The sequence below is a fragment of the Protopterus annectens genome, chromosome 1.part1, assembly GCF_019279795.1.
Source record: "Protopterus annectens isolate FY-2018-M chromosome 1.part1, PAN1.0, whole genome shotgun sequence".
Taxonomy (NCBI): Eukaryota; Metazoa; Chordata; order Ceratodontiformes; family Protopteridae; genus Protopterus; species Protopterus annectens.
Window position 1 is genome coordinate 458,469,392 of NC_056726.1, and position 14,943 is coordinate 458,484,334.

Genomic DNA, 14,943 nt, shown 5'->3' on the forward strand with positions numbered 1-14,943 from the left:
TTTAAACTATTCTTGACTCCACAAAGTCTACTCTTCAATTTTTCCCTTGGAACTAGACAAACCTTCAACTTTAGCACTCAAATCATTCATTTCACAGTCAAGCACTTGCTTAAAACTCATAGCAAGCACTAATTAACCCTAGCACTAGACCCCCCCCATATACTGTCCAGAAGGACAAGGCTCTCTATTTGTTCCCACCAGCCAATCAGAAAAACAGCTTACTCTGCCTATTCAGGCATGTCCAAAGGGCAGTTTCCGGTGTACTCTCCAGTCCAACTGGTGAATCTGGGCATTTTGAGGCAATGTTACAACTGCCTCATGTACACAGACAACCTTCTCCTCCTACCACCAAACACTAATATATGCGAGAGATGCAATTATACAGACAAACTGGAGGGAAAGCTCTCTCAACCCAAGACTGGAACTGACAGTCAAGAGGAGAAGGGTAATACTTGCAACACACCACCAGTCTCACATCAACCTAATAAACCAACACCGGCAAATAACACACATGAATACATGAAAACATACTCGGAGGCTCTAAATAAAAATCTGCAAAAGCAACAGAGACCTCCAAAGCAGACATCCAAGCAACCTCCACACCCCATCACCAACCATGAAACACATACTTCACATAATCAGTGTGCCACGCAATCACAGCTCTTAACGCAAAATAACATACCCAACACACTAGTAATAGGTGACTCTATAGTCAGGCATACTGATGTCCCACTAACTAGGCTGGACAAGGAGAAGGTTACAGTTAACTGCCAGTCAGGTGCCAAGATCCGCCACATAACACAAGCACTCAGGTCACTCCAGAACAAGTACAAATACAACTCTGTCATTGTCCATATTGGTGTAAATGACCTGAGACGTACCTCCCTGGACTACATGAAAAGAGACATGGAAGAGCTCTCTGATCATGTAGCCCAGGCCAGTATGACCCTGAGTAGCATCCTGCCCTCACCAAGAATGATGCCACAGTATAAATAAAAAAATGATCATTTTCAACAATTGGCTAAGTTTCTGGTGTCATTCAAAGGGGATCCAGTATCTGTCCACCTGGCATGACATGCTCAACAAGCCACATTGCTTCGCAAGAGATGGCTTGCACCTGTCACCCTTAGGCTTTCGAATACTGGCCAAGGCTCTTGCCCCCCCTATAGTGCCTTTTTTAGGCAAGGCTCAAAAGACAAACTCACCACCATAAATAGCACAAGTAACCAAAAACTGAGGGTAATGCTACTCAGTGCCAGAAGTCTAAACCTCAAAATGCATGCACTCGAGGCACTCCTCAGTATGGAGAACATCAACATCTGTGCAGTAACAGAAACCTGGTTTAAGGCTCCTGAGAGCACCCCAGCATTACTAGACTATAACTCATACCATTCCTTTCGGCCACAGAACCAGGACCGAAACACAAAAGGCGGGGGTGTATCCATATTCATCAAGGATACCCACACCTCCAGGTTAGTGGTGCAGCATAATGCATCAGAGATCATCCATGTGCAACTAACAATGGGCAAAACTGCAATCCAAATTGTAGCTTGCTACAGATCACCCACCATGGCCCAGGACACCATACCGTATTTCTGGAGACACTGGGAAATATGAAGGTCCTACCAAACACCTTAATACTGGGTGATTTCAATTGCCCAAACATAAACTGGGAGAACTACTCAAGTACTAACTCCCTTTCCCAACGCTTCCTAGAATTTATAAACTCGAACGCCCTGGATCAACTGGTCAATACTCCCACCAGAGGGAACAACATATTGGACCTGGTCATCACCAACATGGTGTTCCACACCGGAGGTCAACCCCTCGCTTGTTAGATCAGACCATAGACTAATCACTCTGGATATCCACATTCCGCCCCCACACCGAATAAAGGAAACCACCATGAAAAACTTTTCAAAAGCAAACTTCACGTTACTTAAGACAGAGGTGGAAAGGTTCACAGCCCCCATGCTAAACAACACTGCTGTCCAAGCTGCTGAAACCTTTACAAAGGCACTCTATGAGCATCTGTAGGAATGCATGGATTGTGCTATCCCAAGTAAAACCAAGACTCACTCCTCCAAGAAAAGGAAACCAGTCTGGTGGACCCCTGCCATAAACAAGCTATACAACAGAAGGAGGAAACTAGTACAGAAAAGAGTAAATTCCCAAGAAGGAAAGACATCCCTGATCAGTATCAGCAAGAAACTATGATCCCTCATTAAATCATCCAAGGCTAGTTTTGAAAGAAAAATTGCCAATGACTCCAAAGATAACCACAAAGCGTTCTTTAGCTATGTCAAGAACCTAAGTGGAAACTCTCAGATCTGCTCTGAGTTAGTGCAGAATGGCACAAAATACACTGAACCGACTGATATTGCAAACATTCTGGCAGACAGGTTTAGTGCAAACTTCACCCCCCTCTCACCCCCTAAAGGGCCCATAAGCATACCAGAAGAATGTAGAGCCCCATCAATCACTGATGCACAGGTTAAAACAGCCCTATTCAAAGCCAAAAACACAGCTTCAATGGGACCGGATGGGGTCCCAGGCTGTGTCTTACAAGAGCTCCAAAATGAACTAACCCCTCACCTAAACACACTGTTCAAACTCAGCCTCTCTACAGGCTACATACCCATAGAGTGGCGCACAGCAACAGTTATCCAGCTCCACAAAGGTGGAGCCACAATGGACCCCGGGAACTATCACCCTATAAGCTTGACTAGCCTGGTCTGCAAGGCTATGGAACGCATTATCATGGAACTCATTAACAGAGACATTGAGAACCTCCAAACCTTGGACCCTACCCAGTTTGGTTTTGTTAAGGGCAGATCATGCCTCCTAAACCTGGTGGACTTCTTTGAGATGGTTACCAAGGCATTAGACGAGGGAAAGGAGGTCCACACAGCCTACCTAGACCTCGCAAAGGCTTTTGACATCATTCCCCATTCTAGTATTATAGACAAGCTCACCAGCTTGAACATAAACCCCTACGTCACGAGATGGGCTGCCAACTGGCTCATGGATAGAACCCACATGGTGAGAGTTGCAGGCTCTATGTCCGACTCTAAACTGGTTACAAGTGGCGTCCCCCAGGGCTCAGTCCTAGGACCCCTCCTGTTTGGTATATACTTCTCAGAGGTACAGGCAAGCATAGGAGGACTATGGCTGACCAAGTTCGCAGACGACTGCAAACTAGGGGCCATAATTGATTCTCTGGCTGATACAGACACCCTTCAGATGGGTCTTACTGAAACAGATACGTGGTGTCAAAATCATGGCCTCAAGCTAAATGTCAAAAAGTGCATAGTCATCCCCTTTGGAAAAAACAAAATACGCGCGAACTACCACATAGGTGGTAGTCCCCTAAATACAGAAAATGGACCCAAGTAGATAGTAATCTCTTCTTTGATAATACTGAAAAATAGTCCCAGTGTCCAACAAAATGAAACAAAAACGCCGGAATGGCGTAAAACACACCAGGAACCAGGAAACAATGCTAGAGACAACGTAGATTTATTAATTAAACACACACGGAGGTTAAGCGCTTTCTTCAGTATAATACTGCCTTCATCAGAAGAGATGATGATCTTCTGATGAAGGCAGTATTATACTGAAGAAAGCGCTTAACCTCCGTGTGTGTTTAATTAATAAATCTACGTTGTCTCTAGCATTGTTTCCTGGTTCCTGGTGTGTTTTACGCCATTCCGGCGTTTTTGTTTCATCTTCTTTGATAATCATATTGCCAAGGTGGTTAGAAAATCCTGCAAGTTAAAGGGGTGCCAAAGAAGCCTTGTTTGCTCAAGAAAGCGTGCACTTTGACGTTTTTGAGAAAATACATTTTAAAGCATTATAATCCACCACTCTGTTCTCCTCCTGTCTCTGTCACTTTCTTAAAAAGTTAGACTACCACTGTGTTGGTGGAATGATTAAGTATTTACCTCACAGATACAAAGTACAGAGTTTGATTCTCATGAAAGGGGAAATTGTCTAGGCTTAAAATGGCCCACAAGGGCAGTTAGCCTAGTACTTACCTGTGAACCTATGAACCTATGGTTCTTGAAGGGCAGAAGCGTTAAATCCTCCAAGCAGTGAGCTGCAGTGTCTTTAGGCTGGGATGTTGCAGGGGGTCCTTATCTTTACAAGGTCCACTTGTTGAGGCAGTATGTGAAGTTTCACCCTGGACATTTGAATGAGGAGAGATAACCAGTGTTGCTTAGGTCAAAAGTTTGTTAGCAATACTAAAGGAAAACTACAAAAATAAGTGCATTTTCATAATGGCTCTTTTTTTTTTTTTTTTTTTTTTTTTGATATAGTGATGTAGTGTAACACATTTTTCATATGTTTACTTTCCTTCAAAGTGGTGTTTGGATTTAGTTTACTTTATATTGATACTAGACTTCATCCAGATAATCCTTCATTAAGTTTATTTTAAAGGATTTATAAACCCAGTAAATCAAAATACATTGTGTGGCTATTTGAAGCCTCTTTGATTTTGCAGTTGAAGAAGTCTTTCATCCTACAAAGAATGTCTACAAATGATATTTCCCTTGGGGGTGAAGCACATGGTGTCATTAGTGTTTGTGTCGTACCTAAGGGGGAAGACTTGTGTGAGGAGCAATCCACCCCCCCCCCCAGTTCTCTAAAGAGTCATAATCCCTGACTGAGAAATGTTCCCTCTTTCTCATGGCAAAGGGGACTCCAGACATCAGGAGTAAATCTTCAATTGGCAGTAGGTTCAGCAGATGTTAAAGGAACCCTTAAGCAGAGGAGCTCCATTCCGGGGGAATAGCTCAGGAGGGAAGGGGATGGAAAAGGACTGTCTATTTCCTGGGGTGGGAGCTAGGTGTGGGCCTGCTGTATTTGAGCATCTGAATTCTCTTATGTGGAGTCAGTGCCTTGGATATCAGAAACTGAAAACATGATTGTTGGACATCCACACACCAACCCTAAACATCATTATTCACAAAAAAGTGGGTACACTTTCGGCCCCTTCTGAAATAATGAAGAGGACTTCAGACACAGGTGTCCAAGGTTGGATGTTTGGTCCAAAGTTCATTTAGGGGCTCTTAGCTTGGTGGGATGTGTATGAATCTGCAGGAAACAAAACCTCAAAAAGGTCTTCACCAGAGATCTTACATCCCTGAAGCATGAGGGCTGGAGGCTATGAAAACAACTAACTAGGACCTGCATCCTCAAACCAAGCAGGGATGCTGAGTGTCATTATTGTATCATCTGAAGCAGTAACTACCTTCTCTTTAGATTACTTTTGCAATTGCTTCTTAGGAACTGACATCCGAAAATAGGGACAAACTAGAAGAGCCCATGGGAGTACAAGTCAAGGGCTCATCTCTCTTCTGATCTAAATAATTTTCCAGGGAATGCTGCTTTCTCATAAGAGTTTTTGATGTGAGCACTTGAGAAGACACTGAAACTCTTAGTATCATGCTGTGGACATAAACAGGAAAAAAAACACAAACTATGGTAACCTTTGTGTGGAACTGGTGTACCACGATAGCACCTGATTCTGTCTTAGGGATGGATATGCCCTAAAATATTTTACCAGGTGTCAAACCTTACAAAACTAAATGAGCCAGCTGTCAGTAACAAACCATGATAAACAAAAAGAAAAATATTTTTTTCTAACGGAATACTCACTTGGCTAAACTATGAAGCAAGCTGAGCACCAGCAAACTCTATAGTCACAAAGGAAATGGTACATATGCTATAAATTGCATTAAGAAAGATGTAAAATGGCATGAGCAGATATAAGCTTTATCCAAGGAATGTCCAGACATTCCTAAGGGGTAGACGTCTTCCCAGTCTGAACGGGGTAAGTTCTTGAGCTCTGGAAGTTAGGCCAGATGTTACGTCTTCTTTTGCTGAAGTGCCAGATCTATTGCAAAAGTAATCTATACAAAGGAAATTATCATTTTATCTGTAGCAATAAATCCGTGAACGGCCATTCAGGTTTACATAAAATCTGCTTTTTTCTTTTGTTAGTATTTTATGAACTATTGTGTTTCATCCACGGATCATCATCCCAAGTGTTCTGACTTTTGAAATTATTATTGTTATTACAATGACTACTGTCATTTGAATAATCAAAGTTCTTGAAGCAAAGTATTTTAACACTGGTAACTGAAAAATTACTAGGAACCAGTGAATCTTCAATGAACACAGAGTGCTAGAGGTTGGGGTTAAACATAATGTGAACCATCAGCTGAATTCTATACACTTGACACTTTTCAGTGTATATTAAAATTTATTATGTGTACTGCGGTGGTGGTGCTGCGGTAGCGTTGTCGCTTCACAGTAAGATGTTGTCCTGTTCGATTCTTAGCTAAAGCGTCTTCTGTGTGGCAACATGCATGAATGGGCATACCTTCGTTGAAGGTTGTGCGTCAGAGCTGGCAACTCAGCACGTAAAAATCTACTGCCAATCATTAGCGGACCGGAGTTCTGCTGTGGCGACCCCTAACCAGGAAAAGCCGAAAGATACAACAACAACAACATTAAAATTTATTATGTGTGCTTTACTAGGGACACATTTATTGAATGCAGTCTGGATGAATACTGTACTTTGGTTCAAGGCTCAGTTAGTGTTGTTGCACATTTGTTAAGGAATATATAGAGCAAAGATCCAGACTGAATGTCTCTCACTGGCAAGTTTGATTGTCCTTGACTTTAACGGTCTGTGCTCTTTTGTGGGAGTGACTAATTGGCTAAATGTGGGAAGCTTAAAAAATGGAAGTAGTCTTTTCTCAGAGTCATAAACCGTGATCTTTTGCATACCTCTCAATTGCCAAGATTTTCACAGAATGTCTAGATTTTTGCCTCATATTTACAGTATGTCCCATTTCTCATAGTTATAGTTTTCTAGCAAATCACTGAGAACTGAAATTACTAAATTATGATATGCATTTCAGTTTGTCTTCATATGTTTCAGACAATACACGCCAAATACAAATTCTGGTATTCTAGCAACTTTCTAAGTTTATAGGAACAATATCTAAAATCTGTCCCTATTTTGGGGCTTTTGTCTCCACATTATTTTAGGCTTTGTTCAGATTTCTTGCACTAAGAGGTTGAGAGGTAGGGACTCTTTTACCTAATCTGAAAACTAAATAGTTTTATTTTTTTCAGTGAACCATTTTGTACAGCTGTTTAGGAATTTACTGATCAAACAGAGAATAACTTATTCTTGTTTCTGAAGGTTATACATATATGATACATTGAAACCATACTTCTATATAGTCTTCTGTCCTTATTTTACTGTTTATTTGTAGAAGCTATGTCAACTCAATGGCTGCTATAACTGCAGCATTCAAAAGACATGTGAAAGGTCTGAAAAAACACATTATTGTTGCTTATTCTTACTTTAACACTCGTTCTATACCACGTTTAGCCCTTCATGACAAATAAATAAGAAAATTCACAGTGGTGAACATTAGTGTGTTCATAAGGAGTACATTTTAAAAACAATGCTGCATAAATTCTTATTTTATGAAAGTATAAGTTAAAGAATACGGTACCTGAAAATGAAAGACCCCTGCATACTGTGCTCCAAAGTCCTGATCCATAGGAACGACTCTGGCCATCATATTTGAATTCAATGTTAGTGAAGCGATGGCTGCCAATAACCAGCAATCACCTATAGAATTAAAAGCAGAATGCACCACTAACTGACTTCATAAAAAATGCCTCATAGCGGCAGAGCATCGAAAACATTTCAAAAGTTTAAATGTGCTTTTTCTGGTTGTGAACGTTTGCAGAGAGTACTGCTGTGTGAGAAAAGAACTCGCCATAACAGTAGGTATACAAATAGGACTGCTGTTGTAGTGGCATTCATAACATGCTAAAATCAAAAACAGGCTGACATCTGCCTGAGCAACTCAATTGCCACAGCTCTGTGTATGTCAAGGTACAGGCCAATATCCCCCCACAGATGGAGATGCACCCTAGTGTCCTGGATAAAAGTGATGTTGGTCTGAGATGTCTTATGATCTTTTTTGTCAGTAAAACTCATGGATGAGGGTTCCACTTTCAGTTTTCTACCAATACTGCTATGATTTCTGTGAAGGAGATGATGGGTGGGGTCAACCTGAAAGAGAATGCTGGTGGGATCTTGTACTAAAACAGTGACCCAAAGTAACATTTACTGTTATGGCAATCTCACATACAACACTCCCCAAACTGTACTACATTTATCATAGTCATTGTCATAGTTTTGTTCATAATATATAAGAAAAAAAAAGACTCCAATAACTCATCAAAGATGGGGGTAGGGCAAATGTTTCCCTACTCCTGGTTCTTTTCCTGAAATGATAATCTTGAGACGCTACTACCCCAAACTCTGCTCTACTCCTGGACTGGAATTCCAACTTATACTGCTTTGACAATGTAAGAGTAGACAGCCAGGTGGCCAACTCACAGATGGCCTAGGTAGAAACCTACTTTAAAAAGGATGCTGAGGTGTAGGCTGTCCTGGCAAAATGTGTTATCACACATTCCTGCAGAGACGTGACTTATTTTTATAAGAAACATTTTATTAAACATCACATTTATTTTTTTATGTACTATGCAATCCCCATGCATGGTGCACTTGTTATTTTGCTATTGGGTTGCTAGTACTAATAAACTCTTCTCTTGTCAGTCAATCAGTGCTTGTGTTTAACTTTCACTAACTTGCCATTGTTAGACATGTAAAGCCATTTAATACAAACAACAATTCCAGATTGATTTAACAGGGTCTATATTAGAACACCGAACTTTCAAAATTTATAGTGTTCTAATATTGAACCCTATTAATCTAAAATTTAAAACATCGAACATACAGAACAGTGAATTTTTTCCTAGGGAAAAAATGTTCTGTTCCAAAACGCATACACATACACAACACATACACACAACACAAGCACACCAAACAAACAGCAATCCACACACATATGCCTAAACTCTTACACCTCACCCTACACATACATACATACACCACTAACCATCCACTTACCTTAACCCAAACCCTAACCCTAAGGTCCGTCACTATCACACAGTCACCTCACCCACGCCCTAACTCACCTACCCCGCCCTAACCCTCACATCCACACAATCACTCACTTACCTGACCCGCGCCCTAACTCTAACTCACCTAACCCGCCCTAATCCTCACGTCCAAACAATTGCACAGTTATCTGAACCCGACCCGTAACTTTCCACCACAGCTCTGAAAATACCGAAGCAACAGAAATGGACAATCTAATTCTTTCCCTAGGAAAAAAATTGTTTTTCTGTTTCTTCGATATTCTCAGCGATCAATATTAGAACACTTGAAATTTGGAAAGTTTGGTGTTCTAATATAGACCGAATTTAACATTGCTCCTTAAATACAAAACATTCAAACACAGAAGTTAACTATTATGAAATCAGATATTAACTACTGACCATATTGTTTTATTGTCATTATTTTACAAAATCTTGGAGGCTTGCCTCCTTGCCATAGCAAAATATATTTTGCTATCCACTTAGACAGCATCTGCTTAGTGATTGGTTTTCTCTCTTTGCCATGTCAAAAGGTTACAGACAACTGGCCCATTTTTTTTTTAATATGGTCTTTGCCCTATCCTTCTATCCAAGCAATGCTACAGTTAACTGTTGATATCTGGCATAGGTAGACACCCCTTCCTTTTGTTCTGTACTTTTCTGAAGAATACTAGCAAATGAATAGAATGTTTAAGATAAATCTTTAAAACCCCTCCTTCTGGCTGACTGTCATTCTAGAAGACTGCGGACGGTTACTTTGCCATTACGGCTTGCAACTCTGAGATCCTTCTTATGGATAAAATTACCAGCAAGAAGAGGGCCTTCTGGGACAGAAGCATGAGAGTTACTGAGGATGCTTGTTTAAACGTTCAGCTCTTCCAGGATGAAGTTCAGGTCTGAAGGAGGATGGATAGCCCTTCTGAATGGTCAGGGTAAGTCTGTCTGTCAATCTCTCTTTCTTACGAAGTGCTTAAGCAACACTTCCCCTGTTAAAGGTCAGGGTAGTGGGAGGTAAGCAGAAATGTCTGAAACATGCACTTTTACAAGAAGAGTAAGACAGTCCTCCACTTTGGATCCGTGTCCTTCTTTTTGCAACAAATGCAAAATATTTCCATTTTGCCAGGCTGGATTCCTTTGTGTTAAGCTTCTTGTGTTCTTTCAGTATGGTTAGTGTGTTGTGAGAGGGAGGTGCCCGAAGGGAATAAGCGTCAGCTTCTCCCTGTCATCAGTCTCAGACCCTATAGGTTTGGGTGTACAAGGGTGCCAGCCAACTGAATAAACACATCTACCTCTTGCAGCAGGAAGAAGGGAGGTGCTTTGGCTGTTTGTATCACCATCAAGAACCAGTGCAGCTTGGCCAGAAAAAACAAGCTACAGAGCTCATTTTGGGATGCTCCCTGTGCGCCTTCTCCATCACTAAAGAAATGAGGGGACTTGGAAGGAAGGCATACATGAAGTGGTGTTGCCCCTGGAAGGAAAAGACATCTACCCAGACCTCGCAACTGCTCCTATTTTGGAGGAATATTTTTACTTTCAGGCCTGATTTACCCCTGCACATGATGTGCTTGTTTTGGAGATATGTATATATTTTCAGGCTTGATTTACCTCTTCACTTAATTTAATGAATCCTTCATCACACATGATTTTTGAAGCTTTCTAGTACACAGAAAACACACTACATTTGTGGTTTTCTAGCAAATCAGTGAGGACTGAATTCACTAAATAATGACAGCCATTTAAGTTTTAGTCTTCCTATCTTTCAGGAAATGCTTGGTAACACAAAACATTTTATTCTAGCAACTTCCTAAGATTATGCAAGCAATGTTTAAAATGTGTCCCTGGTTTTGGGCCATTGCCCCCCCCCCTAAAATTTTGACTTTTTCTAGATTTCTTGTGCTACAAATTTGAGAGATATAGTTGAGTGTCAAGTGCATTTTACAAGGAGCTGAGAGCTTCAGGGGAAGAGAAGTTTACAGCTGCCTATGTCAAGTGTGTTTACAATGTGCAACAGTTGGTTAGCAAATGATATCACTATTGTGCTAAAGTGTTTAGTTAGTAGCATGGATGCAGAAGGCTGTGGGTTCTATTCCCACGATATGTAGATGGATTGATGATGCTATACCATGTTGTACATTAAAGTGGGTGCATGCTGCAGTTCTGAGAATGTACTCCTCTGGAGGAGTTAACTAGTAACTATGAACCTGTTATCAGTTTGCCATCCATTCCCTATTGCAATATTAACAGCTTACAGTACCTTTTTTAATGTAACATAGGCAATTTATTCTGCAAGGACAACAGTAACTTTATTTGTAGATGAAACAATAAAATATAAAGTTGTTTGTTAGCAGCAACCTCTTTATTAGTTACAGTTCTCTTTAATGTGGAATTATTTAGATGACTTTTACTTCTGCGGAGACTGTGCATATTTACTGATATTGGTGAATTGTAATGACAGACATTTGAGTAGACTTTTTATTTATTTATTTATTTGACATTTGTTAACCGGGTTGGTCCAGCTGAGCCATATTGCCCTTTTTCATTGGAGACTTGAGGAGAAAAGCTCCAGCTGATAGAAATAATGACATTCTATGATGAAATTTTATACATGGATCAAAAAAGAAAAGTTTTAAACAATACTAATGTCTTTCAGCTTTTCCCAGTTAGGGCTCGTCACAGCGGAACTCTGGTCTGCTAATGATTGGCAGTAGATTTTTATGGTGCTGAGGTGCCAGCCCGAAGCCCAACCTTTAACGAAGGCACACCCATTCACACATGCACCTAACTGCATTTATTTACACGTCACTTGACCACGGGGAGGACATGTAGACTCCACACAGAAGGTACTCCAGCCAAGAATCGAACCGGAGAACCTCTTGCTGTGAGGCGACAATGCTAACCTCTGCACCACCGCGGCACACAAAAGTTTTAAACAATAATATACAAGTGCCTTCTGTGTGGAGTCTGCATGTCCTCCCTGTGGTCGTGTGGGTTTCCTCCGGGTGCTCTGGTTTCCTCCCACATCCCAAAGACATGCTGTAGGTGTATTGGACACACTAAATTGGCCCTAGGCATGAGTGTGTGCATGTGTGTGCCTTCTGTGGAAGGTTGGACACTGGTCTGGCAACTCAACACCGTAAAAACTCCACTGCCAATCATGAGCGGACAGGTGATCCGCTGTGGCGACCCGTGACCAGGAAAAGCCGAAAGAAGAAGAAGAAGATTAAGAAAATGAACACATATGAACACCTAGTAATTTTTTAATTAAAAAATAACTTTTATGATGGAAATGTTCTGAACTGGGCAGTTTTGTCATTGTTGGTTCATACATTTTGTTTCATTGCTTACTGGAAAAATGTTCAAAACAATAAATTTAAAACACACTCTTACAAGTGTGCTGTATTATACAAGGAATATAATTTAATACAATCAGAAAGGTGAATCAAAGAACACATCTATGATTTGAAAACAGCCCAAATGTAAACTTTATCCTCCACTGGCCAGATGCATTTTACTTTGAATGCTGGTTTCAATGCTGTTTCAATGAATGTGAGTTTCAAGGGCAGAGAAGTTTTAATGCTAAGTCTGCTTTCATTGTGAGACTGTATTGCTTTATTTAGCAGATGTCTATCAGCGTTTATGCTATAAAATTTAAAATAAAAGTTTTAAATTAAACCCAAATAATGACTGTAGAAGTAAAGCATAAAACAGTATGCACATTACAGTGTTTATGGAAAATGGGGGAGAAATAGCCAAGTAATGGAACACTGGAATGGCTGCAGGGGAGGACTGTGTATGGGGTGGACATTTGAACATGATTTTGTGAGGGGGGAGGGGCTACAAACTCAAAGACAGCCCCAGGCAGCACAAACTCTAGCTATGCCACTGATCCTCCCTCTCATTCACACACATATATTCTGTCTTAGTCCTGCTCACCTTCATCCCTCTCCTCTCGAGAGCATATCTCCACATCTCCAGGGTCTCCTCAACCTGTTCCCTGCTCTCACTACAGATCACATCATCCGCAAACATCATAATCCACGGTGACCTTGTCTGATCTCGTCTGTCAACCTGTCCATCATCATTGCAAATAAGAAAGGGCTCAGAGCTGATCCTTGATGTAATCCCACCTCCACCTTGAACACATCCGTCACTCCTACTCCAGACCTCACCACTGTCATACTACCCTCTTACATATCCTGTACAACTCTTACATACTTTTCTGCTACTCCCAACTTCCTCATACAGTACCACAACTCCTCTCTAGGCATCCTGTCATATGCTTTCTCTAAGTCCACAAAGACACAATGCAGTTCCTTCTGACCTTCTCTATACTTCTCCAACACCCTCAGAGCACACATCACATCTGTAGTGCTCTTTCCCTGCATAAAACCATACTGCTGCTCACTAATCATCACCTCCCTTCTTAACCTAGCTTCCACTACTCTTTCCCATAACTTCATGCTGTTACTGATCAATTTTATCCCTCTGTAGTTACTACAGCTCTGCACATCACCCTTATTCTTAGAAAATCAGTATCAAAACACTTCTATACTCCTCAGGCATCCTCTCACTTTCCAAGATTTCATTAAACAATCTGGTTAAAAACTCCACTGCCATTTCTCCTAAACATCCCCATGCTTCCACAGGTATGTCATCTGGACCAACAGCCTTTCCATTCTTCATCCTCTTCATAGCTGTCCTTACTTCCTCCTTGCTAATCTGCTGAACTTCCTGATTCACTATCCCCACATCATCCATCCTTCTCTCTCTCTCATTCTCTTCACTCATCAGCCCCTCAGAGTACTCTTTCCATTTGCTCAACACACTCTCCTCACTTGTGAGAACATTTCTCTAATTATCCTTTATACCCTTACCTGCTGCATGTCTTTCTAAGCTCAGTCTGTCTGTCTAGCTAATTGGTACAGGTCCTTTTCTCCTGCCTTTGTGTCCAACCTCTCATACAACTCTCCATAAACCTTATCCTTAGCCTTCCCCATCTCTCTCTTCGCCGTACACCTTATCTCCTTATACTCATGTCTACTTGCTTCATCTGTCTGACAATCCCACTTCTTCTTTGACAACCTCTTTCTCTGTATACTCTCCTGTACTTCTTCATTCCACCACCATGTCTCCTTGTCGTCCTTCCTCTGTCCAGATGTCATACCAAGCACCTTTCTAGTTGTCTCCCTTACCAGCTCTGCTGTAGTTACCCAGCTACATGGTAACTCTTCACTGCCACCCAATGCCTGTCTTAACTCTTCCCTGAACTCCACCTCACAATCATCCTTTTTCAACTTCTACCATTTGATCCTTGGCACTTCCCTTACTCTCCTCCTCCTTTTCTTGATCACCAGTGTCATTCTGCAGAACACCACCCTATGCTGCCTAACTATGCTTTCCCCTGTCACCACTTTGCAGTCTCCAGTCTTCTTCAGACTGGTCCTTCTGCATAGGATATAATCCACCTATGTGCATCTTCCTCCATTCTTATATGTCACCATATACACCTCCTTCTTCTTAAAACATGTATTTACCACAGCCATGTCCATCCGTTTCACAAAATCCACTACCATCTGACCTTCTGCATTCCTCTCCTTAACACTATACCTGTCCATCATTTCCTCAACCTCTCTGTTCCCTTCACCAACATGCCCATTAAAATCTGCTCCAATCACTACTCTCTCTCCCTTGGGTACACTCATCATCACTTCATCCAACTCATTCCAAAATTTTTCTTTCTGGTTTCCAATAGTGCTACCCCTCCCTTTGGCCTCCTCTTGCATCTTTTCCTTTGCAATTTTCAGAATTTATTTTCATCTGTGTGTGCCTCCTGTAAAGTAACCAAGGTAGGCTGGTATTTTTAACAACATTTTAACAACCAACACCACTCTGGGATTTGCA

General features: G+C 41.2%; 1 protein-coding gene across 1 annotated transcript in view; it reads right to left on the minus strand.

Annotated features, from left to right (window-relative positions):
• The window catches only part of CAPN9 (calpain 9), a 626,364-nt gene that overhangs the window by 408,401 nt on the left and 203,020 nt on the right, over window positions 1-14,943 (minus strand). Inside the window, exon 3 of the mRNA XM_044076034.1 lies at window positions 7,539-7,657. Coding sequence (XP_043931969.1) covers window positions 7,539-7,657 — 119 coding nt within the window. The remainder of the gene's footprint in view (window positions 1-7,538; window positions 7,658-14,943) is intronic.